This window comes from Manis javanica, chromosome 3 (genome assembly GCF_040802235.1).
Source record: "Manis javanica isolate MJ-LG chromosome 3, MJ_LKY, whole genome shotgun sequence".
Lineage (NCBI taxonomy): Eukaryota > Metazoa > Chordata > Mammalia > Pholidota > Manidae > Manis > Manis javanica.
Genome location: NC_133158.1, coordinates 44,076,491 through 44,095,832, shown reverse-complemented (window position 1 = coordinate 44,095,832; position 19,342 = coordinate 44,076,491). Strand labels below are relative to the sequence as shown.

Genomic DNA, 19,342 nt, shown 5'->3' with positions numbered 1-19,342 from the left:
TTGGGGGGCTTTGGGACAGCCTTCACGACTGAGGGGAGATGAAGGGATGGAGACCATGAAGGATTAAATAAAGAAAAGCTTCTACATTATCACTTACGACATGGCCCTATTTTTAAAAAGCTCCAAGCAACACATAAGGAGTCTGTTCTACTGCACGATGTTCAGCCTGCATTATATTCTTGAGCTAGATGAAGAGAAAGATTCCATGTGCTCAAGAACTGGGTCAGTCGGAACCACTCAGCTCCATGTCCAGGCTTGCTTAGAGGAATTGATGTTCTTAGTGATTATTGATGGGGATTGTAGAAATGGAGACCCCTGACTGGATGCTAAAAATAAAACACAGTGATCTCTCCTTGTCCTCTCTCCTGTTTTCTCCCGTTCAGAACTTGCACAAGGTCACATGAGTGAGTGGCCACACTGGTCTCCACAAAGATGGAACAGAACGGATCTGGGCCCCTGGACCCTCAGATGTTCTTACTGTTGCCTTTGTCAGAGAAGCACTGTAGCTATTTTGATTCACCTGCAGTAAACTGGAAAGGAAAGGCGTGGCGATCCTCTATCCTGTCTAATAAACCACGTGGAAAGGCCCCGTTAAAGTGCTGTGATTCCATAGGCAGCCACCGGGGGCAGCCAGCAGGCACGAGAGAAAGCCCGACAAACGGCCAGCTGACCCTGCTCCTGTGCCTTCCTTCGCGATCCTCAGAGATCAGGGTCCGTGACAAACGTGCTGCTCTTGTCTCTTTGCAGGTGCTTTATGAGAACAATGTGGATGTCCTCATGGAATATGATGAGAGAACCTGAATTCTCTCCTTAGGAATGTGGGACTGAGTTGCCAGGATTTTTCTGCAGTTCCCTTGTTCACTAGCTGCAGAATTCTGTATTCTATAATTATGCTCATGCACATGTCTGAGTGTGGGGCTCCCAAGGGATTAGTGACATAAAAAGCCCATGACACCAGGTACAGAGCCCTTGCCAGCACAGGCTTTACTGCTTCATTCCACCCCTGAAGGAAATTCCAGATGGACTGAGGAGAGTGTCACTTTGAAGAACAAGTTACTTTCTTATGAACTAACTAGTTACAAAATACTTAGAGTAGGAGGTAGGCTTAGAGTTGGAAAAGGTGACACAGGGAAGGCATCAGTCCTTTGGTGGGGTGGTTAATAAAACTTCTTTGCAGGACAAGCTACAACTCAGAAAACAGAAAGTGCCCACTTCCAATGCCTGTCATAAAAAAACTCGGTACCCCGTGATTTGTACTTAAATTTTTTATTCTAATACTAATTATTGGTAGAAATTTCTTAAATATGCTTAGATAATGCTGTATAATTTTAGTGACTCTTTTTAAAGAGAATGGGTAAGACAATTGGATATGCATATCAAAAAGAAGAATTTATACCTTTACCTCATACCGCCTACAAAAATTAACTCAAAATGTATCATAGATCTAAATGTAACAGCTAGAACTCCAAAACTTTCAGAGGAAAAAATCTTCATGACCTTCGGCTTGGCAGGGCCCTTAGAAACCACACCAAAAATATAGGAGGCAAAAAAATCAGTACATTAAACTTCATCAAAAAATTTAAAATAGTTAAAATAGTTTTCTGAAAAAATGAAGATACCATTTAAGAAAAGAACATATTTGCAAGTGGTATTTCTAATACAGACTTATATCCCCCAAATAAATAGAACCCTTCCATCTCTATAAGAAAAAACAACCCCCATCAAAAACTGGGCAAAATATTTGAATAAATATATCACCAAATAAGATATACAAATGAATAATAAGCACATGGAAAGATGCTCAGTATCACTGTCTAATAGGGAAGCACAAATTAAAGCCACAGTGAAATAGTACATCACACCTATTACAATGGCTGGAATGAAAACTGAAAACAATAGGTACTCATGGAAAAGAAGTGGGAACCCTAATTCTTTGTTAATGGGAAAGCAAAATGGTACAGACACTTTGGAAAACAGTTTAGCACTTTCTTACAGTCTTAAATTTCAAGTTACTATAAAGCCCAAAAGTTTCACTCCTGGCTATCTAGCCTAGACAAATGAAAACATTTGTTCCCTCAAAGATGAGTACACAAATGTTTGGAGCAGGATTATCATAATAGCCAAGAAGTGGAAATGATCCCTATGGCCATTAATTTAGTGAATGATAAATAAAATGTGTATATCCATACAATGGAATATTACTCAGCAATAAACAAGAATGCACTACTGGTACATGTTAGAGCATGGATGAACCTCAAAAGACTGTGCTACATGAAAGAAGCCTGCTACAAAGCCACATATTTTAAGATTCGATTATATAAAATATGCAGAAAATTCAAATCTATAGAGGCAGACAGTAGATTAGTGGTTGTCTGGAGCTGGAGATGGGAATTTGAATTGACCACACATGGGCAGCTGGGATCGTTCTGGGTCAGGGAAATGTTCTAAAATTGGATCACAGGATCACAGTGATGGTTGCACAACTCCATATATTTACTAAAATTATTGAATTGTATACCTAAAATTAGTGAAGCTTATAGTTGCTAATGAAATCTCTAAAGAATTATTTTACAAAAGAGGAATGGGCATTTATTTTTTAAGTACACAATTGATGCAATGCTGGAAACAGGTTCTCATGGGGGTATTTGGTCACATATAAAATTAATGCAACCAAACAGCACTGTACTTAGTTTTCATTCCCTTGTCCTCAAACTTTTTATCTACATTAAAAAAATTATTTTTTATTACAAAAGTTTGGAAACACACAATGGCAGAAAAAGCAATATACTGGATCTCACATATTCATCCATATGCAACAGGGGTCACATATATTTTTATCTTTCAGCTATCGCTTTATTTCTTTATAGTCTTTGCTTTGGTGCTAATATACTGGAGTCACATTATAGAACCTGAGTTATCACTATGTCATTAGTATGTTTCTCTAATAAAAATAAGAATTTTCTTATAAACCCACAATGCCAGTATCACACAAGAGTAATAATAACCTCTTGGTAATGTCTATTCTCTACTCTATATTCATTTTCTCCTGATGAGATTAAAAATAGCTTTATTAAAGTTATTATTATTAACAGTTGAACTAATTAAATCAGATTGTTCTTAGTTAACAGTTAGTCTCTTGATTCCCTTTAATCCAGAGCAGACCTTCCCTCCTCCTGATTTTCCTCTCATCTTTGACTGGTTAAACAAACCAGGTGTGATGTTTTTTAGGAAATCCCACATTCTAAATTTCTTTCTTCATGGTGTTGTTTAACGTGTTCCTCTATTGCCACTTTTCTTATAAACCTGAATTTAGTTCTAATGGATTGATTAGATCAAATACAACCTTTTTTCCTTTCTCACTGCATCTGCATTATGTGTGGCTTCTCCACATTCAGTGATGTTAAATTGATTAGTGAGTTCATATGACGATGTTTGTCTGAATTAGTCATTTTTTTAAGTGTTGAAAATGGTGCTTTTCTAATTTTCTTACTGCCTTGGTATTCAGTACATGTAATGACTCTAAAAATAAAAACTTTCTTCCTGAACTGGGGTTATTTGGTTATCATGAAATATAGTAGCTACAGAAAGACAGGGAGAAATTTTGTTGTTCTCTTCAATCACCTATTATCAAAATGAAGAGTGTGTATTCTCCCTCCGTAGACCAGTGAGACTTATTGCTTTTGTTATCATTAAATGTATATGTATGTGTGGACTTGAGAGTATATATGCACGCAGGTATGTAAGTATATATGTATATCTGTGTGTGTATGTGTTCATAATGAACTGAGGGATTTTTAGAGTATTTAGTGGTTATTGATTAAATGCAATCACAACTTTTGATATTTAACTCATCACCCCTTTGGCCAATGAGAGCCCCTTCATTCAGTTGCCCCCTGTATGACTTTGACAAGACCCCAGCAACATTGCAGGCTCATGTTATATATTCCCTGCCCCAGAGCTACAGTCCACCATTTTTCCAAGGAGCCCTGGTCTTCTCGTGGGGAATGATATTTAAAGGAGACTGTGATCTAGGAATTAGAGGTGCTTGTTGCTATTGGTTGCCCCTTCCTTCTGGGCCTTTTCAATGGAAAGACCTTGGAAATACGTATTAAACAAGTGTGTACTGATAGTTTCTATTGGATATTTCGAGGATTTTACTTAATTCTCTGATGTTATATTTTCATCTTTTCCCTTGTTCTGAAAATATTGGTTCCAAATAAAAATAGCATAAACATCAATTTCCCTGGTTACAGTATTTTATAGGATGGGATTCCTCCTGGGCACCCCCCCACGCTACCTGATCCTTCTGTCTGTTCCTCTTAGCACTCTACTTTGGCTCGGTTTGATGCCTAAACCCAGTAGTTTCCCTCAGGGTGCGTCTCTGTTCTTCTAAAAGGAGTTTTTGCCGACTATCTCTGACATCTCCCAGGAGTCAGACCACCACTGAGTCCTGCGGTCATTACCGATCATGCTCATGGCCTTCTTGCACTCAGTTTGAACTCAGAGCCCAAAGGGGTCTGTCCAAAGGTTGTGAATATTCTTAGACACATTTCCCAGGTCTCCACTCAAAGGACAGTCCTCTGCTTTTGGAGGTGAGCACTTCTGGGACTATCTTGCACCTCTGTGAGTATATCAGGTCCTGGTAGATCTTCCCTTTCACCACCCACCACCGCTGCTGCTGTTCCTCTGTTCCTGCCCTGATGCCCCGGCTGTCAGTACACTGTCCACATCCACACATCTGCGAGGGTTGCTGGTGTTCCCCCGTCACCTAGCTTTGGTGGTGATGTCATCTGAGTGCTTTCTCCTTCGTTATCCTATTTACTCCATTCTAGTTTCAGGAGGAGTTGGCATCATCAAAACCTCTTTATGAACATGCCCTGCTGTGGCCCAAATCCCATGCACACATTGTTCAATAAATTTAAAATAAAAATAATTTCTCTTTTCCTTCAAAGCTTAGAATTCTAGAATATAATCTGTGCTCAGTGTCTACGTTCTCATCTTTCAGCATTAACATTTTCTCCCTCAACTATTTCATTAAAATTTCTCTGACTCAGAATTTTAAGTGTTCATTGCCACATGCAGGAGACTCTTAGAAGGCTTGTGATGGCTTGTGGCTCTGTTGACCCCTCCCTTCTCCTTGCAACTACGACCCCCACCTTTAACCCCAAGTGTTGAGTCCCATGCCCTCTCTTCTCTTCTGCAGGTGTCTCAGTGTGGGATACTCCTCCCCTGATTACGCTTGGGTCTCCGCACTTCCCTTTACAAGTGCTCAAGGCCCCCATGGGCCCCCATCACTTCCATGGGGGCCAAACGCTCATGAGTCCTGCTCTCAATTTTTGAAACACCAGTGAAGCATTCTTGAAAAAACAAAATCAAAACAAAGCAAACTTTGGAAGTAAGAAAAGTAAATGTGTCCTTCCAATCCTGAGGGAGAACTGAAATTCAGTACCTAGTGGTTTAGGGGACAGAGAAGCAAGCCACCTTTCGGGGGTTCTCCCCTTTCTTGGGGTTTCCTCTTTCTTTTTAAGTTTTTCTTTTCAAGTTTCTCTCTCAAGAAAAATGGGCTCCCAGATTATCATCACTTAATTCACATTTTTGGGTGGAGAAATGATTATGTGCTTCTTTTGCTGAACTCAGATTAGTCTCACACCCAGTTTCACCCCCTCCCTGAAACCTTCTCCTTTCTTGTCTCCGTGGGTCATTTTGAAGCTCCTCTTTGATGCAAACAAGACCTTTTCTTGTACATTCTGAACAAGTATAGCATCCCACTGTCCCTAAAGCTACCATGGGCTTACATGTCACACTTCATTCATTTTCTAATTCATGTTTCTCTACCATTTTTTAAAATTTAGTATATTTTTATTGTACTGATCATTCTTGCCTTTACTGGAGGTGACAAAACACTATAGAACAAGGGATAAAGTAATAATTGACATGGTAAAGAACCGGTATTTTCAAGTTCAGAGGAGAAATCACTTAATTCTGACTTATGTTTGTGCTGTACCTTAGCATACAGGTGGGTTTTGGCTATTTTAAGGATGTGCATGTGAACAGGAATCCAGGTAGAGCTTTATTAAGGACAGTAAGGGGGTGTCCAGGTGACCTTGCTTTTAATCACCCAACATTTAACAACTTCCCACCTCTCCTTCCTTCATAAAGCATCATTATGGATAAAACAGAGCTACTCGCTGTGTGGAGCAATTTTACATTCTACAGCCACAAAGGCAAAGGTCAGCTCTTTTGCATTTGATCTCTAATTCTGAGACAGACCTTCCACACTTCCACACTGCTCCACGAGATGCTACTGCACCACCATGTGAACAGATTTTTTGGTTGCTGGACTGATGGGCCAGTAACCAGCCGATGGTGAAGACCATGCAACAGGTTGCTGTTTCCTCAAAGAATAAATCCCAGAAAAGAAGTCACAAAAGGGACTTATTTGCCAGGGTAGAGTCATTGCTTCCTGGCTCCCTTCACTTGAGGATCATCCTGGAAGGGGGTGGGAGGGTGTGAATATCCTAACTTCAGAGGTGGGTGATTTCCAACCTTGTTGGACACAATATGGGGAATGGAAGATGTGTTCTGTATGAGCCTGCGCTTCTCCCTTGGAGCTGTGTGCTGGGATGTATGGCAATGTCAGGACAACACACAAATACGTAGGGCCAAGAGCGATCAAAAGAGCAATCGTGTTGGATCAAAGGAATCTGGAATTCTCCAAAATGTGACTTCACTTGGAATATCTGTATCTGTATTGGCATTGGTTTTTGAAAAAACTTTTGGCTCTAAAGTATTTGGGGAAAAAGTCACAAGGGCTTCACTTCGGTCGTGAATTCCACAGTTCTGTTGAGTCATCTCCAGATGCTAACAAAGAGATACCAGCCATAGTAAACACAGCCTTTGTGAGTTTGTACCTGACACAAAAAGGCGAGCGCTGTTACTCTGTCTTGTCTCCCCGGTGTATCTGTGCCGCGTGACACAGCGGTAGTTATACAATCCGTCTTCATTCTGTACATCTTTAATATACAAGGCTCCCGTGGATGTGATGAGAAATCTAGATCCTGAAATAGAAGAAAACGATTACCTGGTTAGGTCAGAACCCTATTGCATAAACAAAAAAACAAAAAAAGTCACTGAATATACATATATGTATTATTTTTTCACCTGAAAGAACTTCATGCAAAGGCTATTAGTATGTGTGTGTGTGTGTGTGTGTGTGTGTGTGTGCATGCACATGTGTGCACATGGTGTGTTAGTTTAAGGGTCCAAACTTTTTTAAGTTTTCAATTACTCAGAGCTGTAGTAAGTATGCTGCACAATAAATATATACTTAGAAAATCTAATCTCACGAATTAATTTTTTAGGTCATGATCTTAGAGCACCAGACTGGCAGATAATTGGCATGCAGCTAATTCAGCAGATTTTCTTTGATCGTCACTTTTCTCTCAGAATGTGATGCGTTAAGGGAGTATTAACTTTTTTGTAAATTTCTAACTCATGGAAATAATCAACTTTTGCCACAGTTTAAAGTATTTCAGTTAAACAAAAATGTTAGATTATAAAGCAATAAATGTTCCACAGATTTCCTTGATAAGACTGTCTTTTGTGATAATAATCAGCACTTATTGCTATATGCTAACATAAAGATCATTTCATCCTGTATTCATTGCATTAGAATACTCTGCTAATCTTCACAACTCCTCAAATAATTGACAAAAGCTATTTTCACCTCGGGGGAGAGCAATTCACACTAGTTATTCGCCCTTCACAGGTGAGCGTGCAGCATGGGCGTGGTGTATGCTGGTGGGTGACTCTGATGTCTGCCTGGGCTCCTCCAGTGGCTCAGAAACAGCTAACAGAAAGGGATCGACAAGAAGTGTTGCTCTAGGAAGGATAAAGACAACTTCTCCTTTGAAACATAAATGCGTAAATGTCTACAGATAATCTTCTCAGTTCAATTATAATTTGCTGATAAGCCACATAAAGGCAGAAAAGTAAACCCCAAAGTGAGCTGTTACGACTACACAGGGGGTGACTGACGTGCCTCGCAGAGCACTGCCTGCCACCTCTAGCCTCTTTCCTGTGGGGTGTTTCTGCATCTGATGCAATTTCACCTCAAAAACAACAAGGTTTCCTCTGTTTGGGAGAGGACTAAAGTGCCAGGAGGTCGCCTTATGTTATGTTTGTTTTCCTTAGGTTCATTTGAAACTGCCTTTGGTTTATTTTAATCAGAATTTAGTAGAAGACTTGCCTTCATCAATTTCAGGTCTCAGATATCTAAGTTGTGAGCATCACCCCTACGTCCCACCATGTTCCCTTACCCCTGTCTCTATGGGGGTTTTCTCATTTGAGGGTTTGGAGTTAAGCAGTCTCAAAATATTGTTATTGTAGATATCCTTGTACCTGCTTTGCAAAGTGGCAACATGATCCCTGTCCCTGTTCTATGTTTCAATGTTTGCATTTTATGTTTTAACGTTCATTTGAAAAGAAGCATTTGCCATGTGAAAATAACAAAAAACAAAAACAAAACATCTCTAGGGTATTTCATGTAAGGACTATACTTTATTCATAGATCAACTACACAAATGAAATAACAATGGCTTATGATTTTGGTGCAAGAAAAGAGCAATTCAAAAGGACATGGATAAGAAAAAAAATTATAAATACTGAACTTGCATAAACTTTTCAGAAAAAAAGAACAAGCTGTTAAAGTAGTATGCAATATCTTTAATAAATTCACTTTTTAAACAATTCTATTTGTTAATTATTTAAAAATATACCCCAAATACACTAAATATTAGAATAGCTGGAAAAATGAATGCTGTAGATCCTAGTTTTGCTTATCCTCCCTTCAAAGAAAGCAAGTAAAAATACCTTTTACACACTTGTCATATGTCACTACACACCAAGCATTTCTAACCAAAATACATGGTGCATAAATGAAACATTTTTCCTTCAGTATATGTTGCCTATTCATATAATGTTTTAATAACCAGTTTCTTTAAAGTACAGAGTGAGTGACAGAAGAGAGGGACAAAGAAGGTAATGTCTGTAATTCCTGGCATTTTTCCCACGTGGGGTACTTACATTAAGATTGGCAGCCCATCGGCAGAATGCAAGCGGAATGCACTCCACAGGCCGGTGCTCAGAGTGCCAGGGGGCCCGAGGTGCAGCCTCCGCCCCTCACTACCCTGCTGGGCCCTGGGAGAGCGCTCTTCTCCAGGCATATTTAATATAATCATTTGGTTTGCTCCCCTAATATTGAACTTTTTTTACTCACTTAGCATGCTAAATAAGACTCTTCTATGACGTTTTTTCAGGAGAATTTGAGCCTTGTTTTTTCAAACATTTTCTGAGAAGTTCACAGGTAGGGAGAAAGGTTGACCGAATTCCTGTCCTTAACTGGAACTCTCTCTCCCTAACTCGTGCTTCTTATGGAAACCCATCTCAAAATCGATCAATATTTGGAGCCATAAAACAAGGCTGAAAGCCTTTGATTAGGAGAGGGCCACGAAGACCCAGGGTCCCTGGGTACAGTCCGGAGCCCTGAGACGCGAGGGTACACCATGTCACTAGGGCAGCAGGTGGCTTGTCTCGATGGTGACAAGGAATTGTCCCCACTACTGACTCACCACTGCACCCCACATCCTGCCATATAGCACCAGACATTTGGGTATCATACAGAGTAAATGGTTTGTTCACATCCTTAAATGGGACTGAAGAATATGCTTCTGTTTAGTATAAGCAAATATTCAAATATAAAATAACGATACAAATCAATTGTACACATACAAACACTCTATCCTTGTCCCTGTCTCTGTCTCTCTCACAAACACACACACACATCCCTGTACTAACACACAATTGTGCAAAGCCAACATTTTTTTAGGTAACTTTATTTCCCTTGGAAGATCATTAGCACTTTGGATGCAAACTTTTCTAACATATAGTTTATACATTTTGCATATTACACCCATGGCAAATCAGTCAACTGAACAATAGTGAATGAGTTTAGGGTTCAGGGTCATCACTGTGGACACTGGTCCATGCTGCTCAGTTATTAGGGGCTCCTGCTCAGAGGCTGTCCTGGCCTCTCAGCATGTACTCAATTGTCCCCAGATGTTTAGGCCCTTGGCTCTGTCTTTAATAGCTATCTGCTCCCCCTTTACTTCCAGGTTATCAGCTCTTACTGCTCTCTGCTGTTAGTACCCCTGTCCACTCACTCACAATGTGATGCATTCAGCATGCCAAGGTAGAAACCAGACATACTAAAGCTGTTAGAGGTTTGTGTAATCAAGAGTAAATGGGCTTTGAGTTAAGCGCTGGTATGGTTCTCTGATTTTGGTTGACATGAAGTTGTATACTGATGCCACTAAAATAAACCCACAACTTGGTACCAGTTCAGTCAGCCTGGCTAAGCTCAGCACAGAGGCTAGATAGCAAGATCTTTCTATCTAGGGACATAAAACCACCAAAGAAAATGGGGCATTTTCACACTTGGCAGTGTGGCCAGGACCCTCAGGATGGGAGTCCTATGGCCGCATTCCTTCCATGTGGCGGTTCTGAGCCGTGGAGAGCACACAGCAGCTGCTCTTAAGGGGCCAACATGATACCCTTTGGGGTTTTCTGTACAATAATGTCAGAGGCAGAAATTAAAATAGCAACAGTTGTAGAAAGCTGTTTACCCATCTGTGGGTAGTTGAAGATCTGAGCTGCAGAAAGCAGGCCTGTGCATCTCCAGAAGTGAGCGAATTCTGGGAGATGCGATGTATGAGGTGCCAGAGTGGAGAGGTACACCCAGTCACTGGGCCAGCAAAGGGCTCCGGGAATCCAAGGAGGAATGACACATAGCCTCTGTCTTCAGGGAACTTACAGTCCAAACAGATTTCAGTCTTAGGGTTGGAGATGTGGCAAGGTGAGGAAATGGCATGGGACGGAAGAAAATGGAGTGTGATCAGGAACAAGTATTATCTTCATTTCACCTCCATGAAGGGAACAACCAACATCCAGGGAGGAAAACTGGTATTTATCATGAAACCGGTATATATCGTTGTGTATTGCTCTGATATGGATAATTAACTATATGTAAAAGCATCTTTTATTGGTCTGCTTGTTCAATGTACTCAGCTAATTTTTTTCACTTTCTTGTAAAGTATCAGGTTAAAAGATTTTTCCTTGGTACAAAATAGAGCAAACCCACATTAAGATTCCTCTCAAATATGGAAGAAAAGGCTGGGTTTTGGTATCCAAGGGATCTGGATTCCCAACCTGTCCCTGTCACCTTCCAGGTGGGACCTCAGACAAGACACACAACCTCGTGACACTCTGGTGTGTTCATGTTTGATAGAAAAATGATGAGCAGCCTCCTCATTCTCCTACTGAAGCTGAGATTCATACATGGATGCCACCTCATAGCAATACCTTAGAGATGGTATCTACAAAAGTGAACATCATGTTTGTTATTCTGCTGTTCTGCTAGGACAGATCGGTCCACAGGATGCATATCATGCTGCACAAGGCCAGTAGGCCTGCCTGAGCCACACAGGCAAGAGTCCATGGGGCACAGACACAGTAGGGCTCACTTTTACTCATTCATGTATTTGCTTACTTATGTGAAGCAACCTCATGTATTAGAAAAAGCATCAAAGTAGAAGTGACATGGTTGCATTTTACACCACACTCCTGCCACTTGGGGCTGCATCACAACAGTGCCCTGGCAAGGCATAGAAAGCCATAGCAAGGCTGGGGTACCTTCCCACAGCCCAGTGAGGAGCTGTGGGGAGAGGAGGGCCACACAGCCATTGCCTTCAGAAATCTGGTCTGCAGTAGAAAGACATGTTGATAGGAACTCAGGGACCTCCTCCCCGAGTTTATCTGAACTGAACATTTCCCGGTATCAGATGAGTTGTCAGCATCTGAACATAACATGCATATTCCAAAGCTTTCCAGATTAATTGTCCCTCACCTCTCACATCTCATCTCTGTTCCTACTTCCAAAACACATCGTGAACCACCTGCTTCCCTCTCTCCCTGCGGCACCTGCCAGCTCTAAGGCTCCCAGCCCTGAACACCCCATTTCCTCCGCACCTCCTCTCAGCCTGCTCTTCCAGCATCCAGGGTCATTTAGCACAAGGAACCATGAAGATCATTTACCATCTTGACAAGAGTCCCACTGGACCAACTCACTCATGGTGACCTGTGATGGCATCTGAGAGCTCTTCATCCACTCTCTCCCTCTTCCACCACTTCTTTTAATCACTCTCCGTGGAGGGCTCTCAGTTCAGATCCCCACTGGTTGGCTCCTTCCTGTCTTTCTGGCCTCAGATCCTAAGTCAATTTACAGCAAGGTCAGCCTCCCCGAGCCTAGGGTTACTCGTGCTCAGAGCACCTGACTTTACATCTCTGTGCAGGCACCTTGTGTGTGTTTGAGATTCCCTCAACATTTCTCTCCTCCAGCTAGAATAGCAAGAATTAAGGCTTATCTTGTTCAATTTTTCCTCTCCATTATACAGAACAAGACAGTGCTTGGCTCTACTACCCAAAAGTATTTGTTGAGACGGGTGGTTGAAAGAGTCTATCGCTGCATGTTTACAAAATGTCTCTTCTTAGGTCTGGGTGAGAGGGCAGCAAGCCAAAATACCTCTTTTTAGATTTTAGCCTGAAACTGCCTCATGTACAATTTATGGAAAGTATTTTCCCCCTCTAGGAGTGAGTATAATTTATTCTTATATGAAAATGAGCATATTTTAAGATTTTGATGTTAATTATTCTTTCGTTATGCTCTCTGGCTTTTTCCTGCACAGCCAGGCTGTTAGATCTTCAATAGGGACAGTATTATTTTAGGATGATTTTTAAAGCACATTTGATTTTTTCACTTAGTCAGACACATGTCTTAGGGTTTTGTCTTTTTTCTTTTTTTGCTATTGCGATTGGAACTGAGTTAATAGTAATTAAAGAACAGATGGTTCTCCTAATAAGATGCCAAATGGTGGCACAACACAATGAAACTTGTATCAGCTGTGTCTGCCACCTCCGGCAGAGAGCCAGCCCATGTAATGGGACCAAGCTTCCTCCTGGGCAGTTTTACAAGTTTTTGAAAAACTCGAACATGAGACTGAAATATAAGTTCTAAGTATACAGCATTAGAAATGAGATGAGCCTCTGAATGCACATCTTACCTTTTTTTCATTTGCAAGGGTAAATTGGCATTAACTGAAATACAAGTAGAAATAGAAATAAATGGATAATCTATGATAACCTTAAAGTTATCAGTTTCTCTGGATTCAGGCATAGATGAGAATGGCATTTACCTTGCCATCTGGCTGTGACGTGCATCTGTTCTGTGATGTGATGGGTGGGGGCCAAGCCATCATTAGATAAAGGCATGAAGGCACCACAGATATTTCTTGGGCATTAAGTGGCCTAATAAAAGCGATTGTTTAAAGAAAATTATGTTGAAAGCTGCATATAAAGGGAGAAAAGAGTAGCCCTTAAAATAAGAAATCTAAGCTGGTGTTATGGGTTGAACTGTGTCTTCTCTAAAATGTGTCAGTTGAGTCTTAAGCCCCAGGACCTCGGAATGTGACCTTACTTGGAAAAAGGGTCATTGCAGATATAATTAGCTGGGATGAGGTCAGACTGGAGTAGTGTGGCCCTCATCCAATGTGATGGTTGCCCTTATACAGTGGACATTTGGATACTGAGGCATCTGGGTTTAATACTCATTGTAGTCAGAGCCAGTAATATTGCATGCTTAGTATGAGCCACCATTGCTCTAAATATCCTGTATTTTGACCTACTTTGTTTTCACAATGCCCCCAATGGCATTATTCCCATTTTCACAGACAGCAGAAGTAAGGAACAGAGCTTAAGTGCCTTGCCTATTCACAAACTAGAAATATCCCAGCCAGAGCAATTCCTTAGCATTCTGGTAGGGAGCCCATGTGCTCAGCCATTGCTCCCTGGCTCTGCGTCATGGCCCACGTGTGTACAGTAAGGCCTGCACTCAGTGCAGGAACAGCACCAGTGGAACAGAAGTGATGCGTGCAGAAACATGTAAACTAAACAATGAACAGAACACTGCCGAGGGCTCAGTTGGAGGGACCATCAGGATGGTGGCCTCATCAACAGAGCAGGGAAGTTGGGTGAGGGGCTCTCTGTTCTGGGGAAGACAGGAGTTCAGCCCTGATACGCTGGCCACTTGGAATGGGTGGTACAACCAAGCTGCATGTCAAGGAACCCTTTATGGGACCTGATGCCCAGGGACGCCGTGGAGGGGGGGTGTCCAGAGGAAACACACCAGCAAAAGACACAGCAGGAGAGGAGGGCCAGAGGCTCAGGATGGCATGGGGTCTGGATGCAAGGAAGGAGGGGATTTCCAGTAAGTCAGACTCCTCTGCCCAGTGTCTTCCTGTTGGCGCAACCTAGAATACACACACAACTTATAAGAGCCTCAACTTCTTATTCTGTAGAAGGAGGCAATGTTACCTCTTAGGAATATTGTGACATTAAATAAGAATGTCCATGTGTGTGCCTGTTGGCAAAAGGCACTCTGCAATAGCTATACTCAGTAAAATATAATCATAAGCTTTCCTACATGCTAGATCAATAAAATATTAAATATTTAGCTACAAAGAACTGGAAATATATAAAATGAACTTAAAGGGCACTATGAATCCTTACCAAAGGGCATAATAGAAGGCCTGGGGAAATGGAGAGGCACATCAAATTGCAGGATTAGACAAGTTGATTTGCAAAAATGTCAATTTTTCATAAATGAAGCCAATTATATTTTAATTGGTTTCTGAACAGAATTTCTGTAGATCTTGACCAAATCAATGCAGTTTAAGACAAGATACTATTTTTCATCTAGGAGATTAAGAAAAAAATTAAAATGTTTAATAAAATGTAATCTTGACAAGGGTGTGGGGGAATGAACACCCGCTGTCAGGAGTATAAATTAGTGAAGGCTTTTGTTTATTGGTGGACAATCAGTTAGCAAATTCCAAATGTGAGAGCTGCATATATTTCAACTCAGCTTGTCCCCACCGAGGACTCTATCTTGTGGAAATACTCAGACATGTGCACATCAGTGTATGCCCAAGAAGTGCACTGCAGCATTGTTTAAAAAATGAAACATTGTAAATAAACCTAAATGCCAATGGAGGGGTGAATAAATAAATTTGGGTGCATACATATTATGCAGCCATTTAAAAGATAGTAAGGTAAATGTATACATATTCCTCCATGGAAGGAACTCCAAGACATAACATAAGTCATTACAGAACAATATATAGTTATATACAAAAGGCCACGAATGTGTGTATGTGTGTATAAAGTTGCATATGTAAATGAACAGAGAGGAAGATGTCAGCAGATATCTATCCGAATGTCAACTGTCAAATGCCTCTTAAGTCATGAGTGACTTCGGAGAAGGAAAGACAGACTTGTGTGTTTTATTTCAGAGTTTCATGTATTTCAATATTTTCAAAGAAGACTCTATTAGTGCACTACTTGTGCAGTTAAATTTATTTTGAAGAAGGAGTCAGTGGGTGGTGAGCATATGCACACAGCAGGCATAGACCAAACTCATTTGAGCAGCACAGCAGAAGCAAAGGAGAGGAATCCAGGATAATATTTACAGTGGGAGCAAACGCATCAAAAGCTGGCCTTTTGTTTTCCTCTGTCTTCATCTGATCCCATTTGCACCTGCTTAAAAGCAGAAGGGAAGGCTTTCAACATTTACTCTGGTCTTTGTAATCCTTCCCCTCCAAACACTTGTGCAAAGTCTAACCCACTAGAAAATCTCCTGAACCGCTTTGAAAACGGACAACTTCACACCTAATTGCACTCAATCTGATTGGCTTGTGTGTGTTAATGCTGCCTCCCGCAGACAGCAGCCTCTCTGAGCACAGAAAGTAACCCCCATGTTTGCCTCGCTCACCTGTTGTTCCCTCCACCTTCCACAGCATTGATTTAAATGTTTATTTGGATATTGAAGATGTACGTGTTTTGAATTTTTTTCTGAAAACAAGCTCAGGACAATAAATCATCACATTTTGGGGCTTGCTATGTTTGTGAAACTATCATCAAGATATCCAGGGAATCATGAAGCCCCAGTTGGACCTTGAACTGCTTGGAAGGAATCCGTTGGCCAGAAAGAGTGATGTTACCTGTGCACATGGGGCACAGAGAACAGGATAGCTGCACTGGGCTGTATTTGATAAGGAAGGAGTGATTTGGCATAGACATGCTTAAATTCTCTTAAAGCAATCTAAAACATTTTTCTTATGTAAATAAAATTCTCTCAGTGAAATTCTCCTGCAGTTAAATGAGGCTCAATTATACACTACTAATTTAAGCCTGCACACTGCATTCCGACTGTATAGCTAATTACCCTATTTAGGCTGTTAATGATCAGATCTTCGTTCTTGAGCAGATACTCGAGTCTGTCATTAATCTTTCCTCTAGTTAGATTGCTAGTTACTTAAAGGAATAAATCCTTAGAAAGAAGAGAATGTGGTTTTTGAAGGAATTATTTTAAAGATTTTTTTAAAAGAGCCCAAGAAGCTTATAAAACTTGTATTTATTCATTTGTATGATGAACACAGCAGTGCCAGTCCCGGACCTGTAGAAGCATGTATTTTAGAGACAAACAAGGGAAAAGACAAAGACAAAAATTACCAAATGTGATAAACGCTCTTGGGAAAATTGAGACTTAGAGGCTGAAGCTAGATAAGGAGAGTTACTGTTTAGACAGGGGGCTGAGTGTAAGGGTTTCTGTGGAGGCTGCGTCGCAGAGGAGCCCCAGGATGGAAACACAGGGCTGAGAACAACAACGGGAAGTCGTGTGCTGATGTCTGGTGGTGGGAGAACCATATCCGAGGAACTGAAATGAGACACTTCTGACAACAGAATTAACAGGACGTAGCATCGGCCTGGAAGCTGGGGTGGGGCAAGGGGATGAGGTCCAGGGTGAGACCTTGACTGGGGAGGGCAAGGAATGGGTGGAGGAACGCCTTTGCTGGGAAGGAGGCCTGGGGTGTGGTGTGGGTTGTCCAGGGTGCCTTAGGTTTGACTTGGGGATTAAAAGTAGCCCCTGACAGGCTGTAGGAAAAGTAAGAAAAAGGATGTCATTAGGTCTGCTCCCTGTTATCAGGGCAACTGTTTAAACAGGTGCATCCACATCACCTCCTGTCCCGTGAGATAGCTGACTTAGAGGCGGAGAGGGAAGGCCTATTTCATGCCGATCGTCTGTTCCAGTTATGGCTGTGCAGTATCATGCTTTTGAAAAAGCAACATGTTCAAATAGGAAAAGACAGAGAAGGAAGAGCAAAGCGTGCCTTTCGACTCACAATGAATGCGTTTATCCTGCCTACTGGTGTCAGAACCCAATTGGAGCTGACGACCCTGGGCTTGCTTACTGGAGAACACGCTGAAAATCAATCATAAAGTTGGTCTGCCTATACAGATGACATATGGTTATGGGAAGGACATCAGAAAAGCAGGAGCCATTGAGAATGAAAGTAGACACTATGTTGTGGCTACTTAATATTATGGGGTAATGATTTTCCACATGGTGGGTAGTGACCTATTAATGGGTTGTGAATCAATTTCATGGACTGTGACTTTATTTTTAAAAAATAAAATGGAGTAGATAAAACAAATAGAGTGATGAACGGGTGCCTCACCCACAATAGTGGTGTGTATATTACAAAGGCTTTGTTTTAGCTTATATGTGCCTGCATAGGACTGTGTACATGTTCGTGTACTGTATGTGTGCCTGTGTGTGTCCACGTCTGTGTTTGTGTGTACTGAGTGCCAGTGTAAAGTGTATTTTGTACTCTGTATTTCTTACTGTGGGTCAAAGTAAAAGATAACTGCTCAACATCCTGGAAATCTAGCTATTTATTTTTTGACTAGGTTTCTGGTGTTCCAGCAAGTCTAATAGTCCTTCCTTTGGGATTTTATATTTGGGATTCTTAAAGTCTTGCCTTTAAACACACTGACTGACAGGTCTATAAGGCCACACACTTAGCTGCACTTATGGCAACAGTGGCAGATAAAGCAACTGATTTCTTTTTCAAGCCACATCACTTGAAGGTTTGGGATTTTGTCTGTTTCTGATGATGCATGAAGATGTCTAAGGGAATTATGGTGAGTTTATTGAGCCATTCACCAAAATATGTATGCCAATATATACTTATAAGAGTGTCCTGTGGTATAAATCATGTCACATGGGTTCCTAGGGTCACTCCCACCCCCAGAACCTCTTGGTTTCAAATGGCCTGACCCAGTGGGATTGGGTAGAAGCTTTAACACCAGCTCCCACATCCCAGAGCCTTCCCCTGGGAGAAAACTCAATTTCCCAAATGGCTTGCCCAGATCTACCCAATCATGGAATCCATTGTCTAGCCGTATCTTTGGTAACAAAGCAGTCACCTAGCAGTTGGTGCCCACGATATATAGAGCTGGTATAGGGTTGAAGGTAACCCCATTACTAAAGGCTGAGTCCTACTTACAGGGACAGCAAACACAGCATTTAAAAAAAAAGGCACAAATCATGCAAAGCAGGGTGAACTAGTCCAGCTGCAGATACTAAGTGTTGAGATAAAGGAAGCACACACACAGGGTATCTATGATGATTAGCGGTGGGACAGGAACAGCCGTTGGTTCATGGGCTGATGAGGTCATTCAGGGAGGTGCCATGAGAAAACGTGATGAGAAGCATTTTTCTCCATTTGTTTCCTTGAACCTGGTTCTTTCAAAGAGAGAGCCCTGGGAGAGTGCCACTTATCTACCCACCAGCTATGTGCCTCTCTAGCTAGAATCCCTCCACTAGGATTCTCACTATGTTTCTGCAGAAATAAGTTATCCCTATCAAATCTCCAATACTTTAAGACTTTTTCTTTTTCTTTTTTTTAAACATAGGAAAAGTAAGCCATGGACTTAGAGCCTTTGGGAGGCAATTGCATCTGGCCAGAATTTAATACTATTGTTTTGCTCTCATTGTATTTTTGTTTGCATTATATGACATATAAATGGCTAATAATACTATTTAAGGGTGGCAATGCAAATTTTCTTTATAATTACACTGCTTTAAGAAAATATGAGTTACTTAAGAAACAGGAATAAATAGTAGTGTAGCTGGTATTCAATGATGATGGAAACCATACAGTTCGTTCATGAATGACCCAAATCCGAGAAGCACTGTCTTGGTGGTGGATCCAAGAAGAGGCAAGTCATGCCTTGTTCCTTAAAGACACGCAGAGCTTGGCCTGGGAAGAGGGAAAGATGCAACCGCTCTTCAGGACAAGGTAACAAGAAGTTGGCAAGTCGGCTGCAG

The 19,342-nt window shown here is 41.3% G+C and overlaps 1 protein-coding gene across 2 annotated transcripts in view; it reads right to left on the bottom strand.

The window, feature by feature from the left end:
• The window catches only part of DSCAM (DS cell adhesion molecule), a 718,205-nt gene that overhangs the window by 308,829 nt on the left and 390,034 nt on the right, over positions 1–19,342 (bottom strand). For both annotated transcript variants that reach the window (XM_073231316.1, XM_073231317.1), the window contains exon 4: positions 6,912–7,058. In XM_073231316.1, the coding sequence (XP_073087417.1) occupies positions 6,912–7,058 (147 nt within the window). The remainder of the gene's footprint in view (positions 1–6,911; positions 7,059–19,342) is intronic.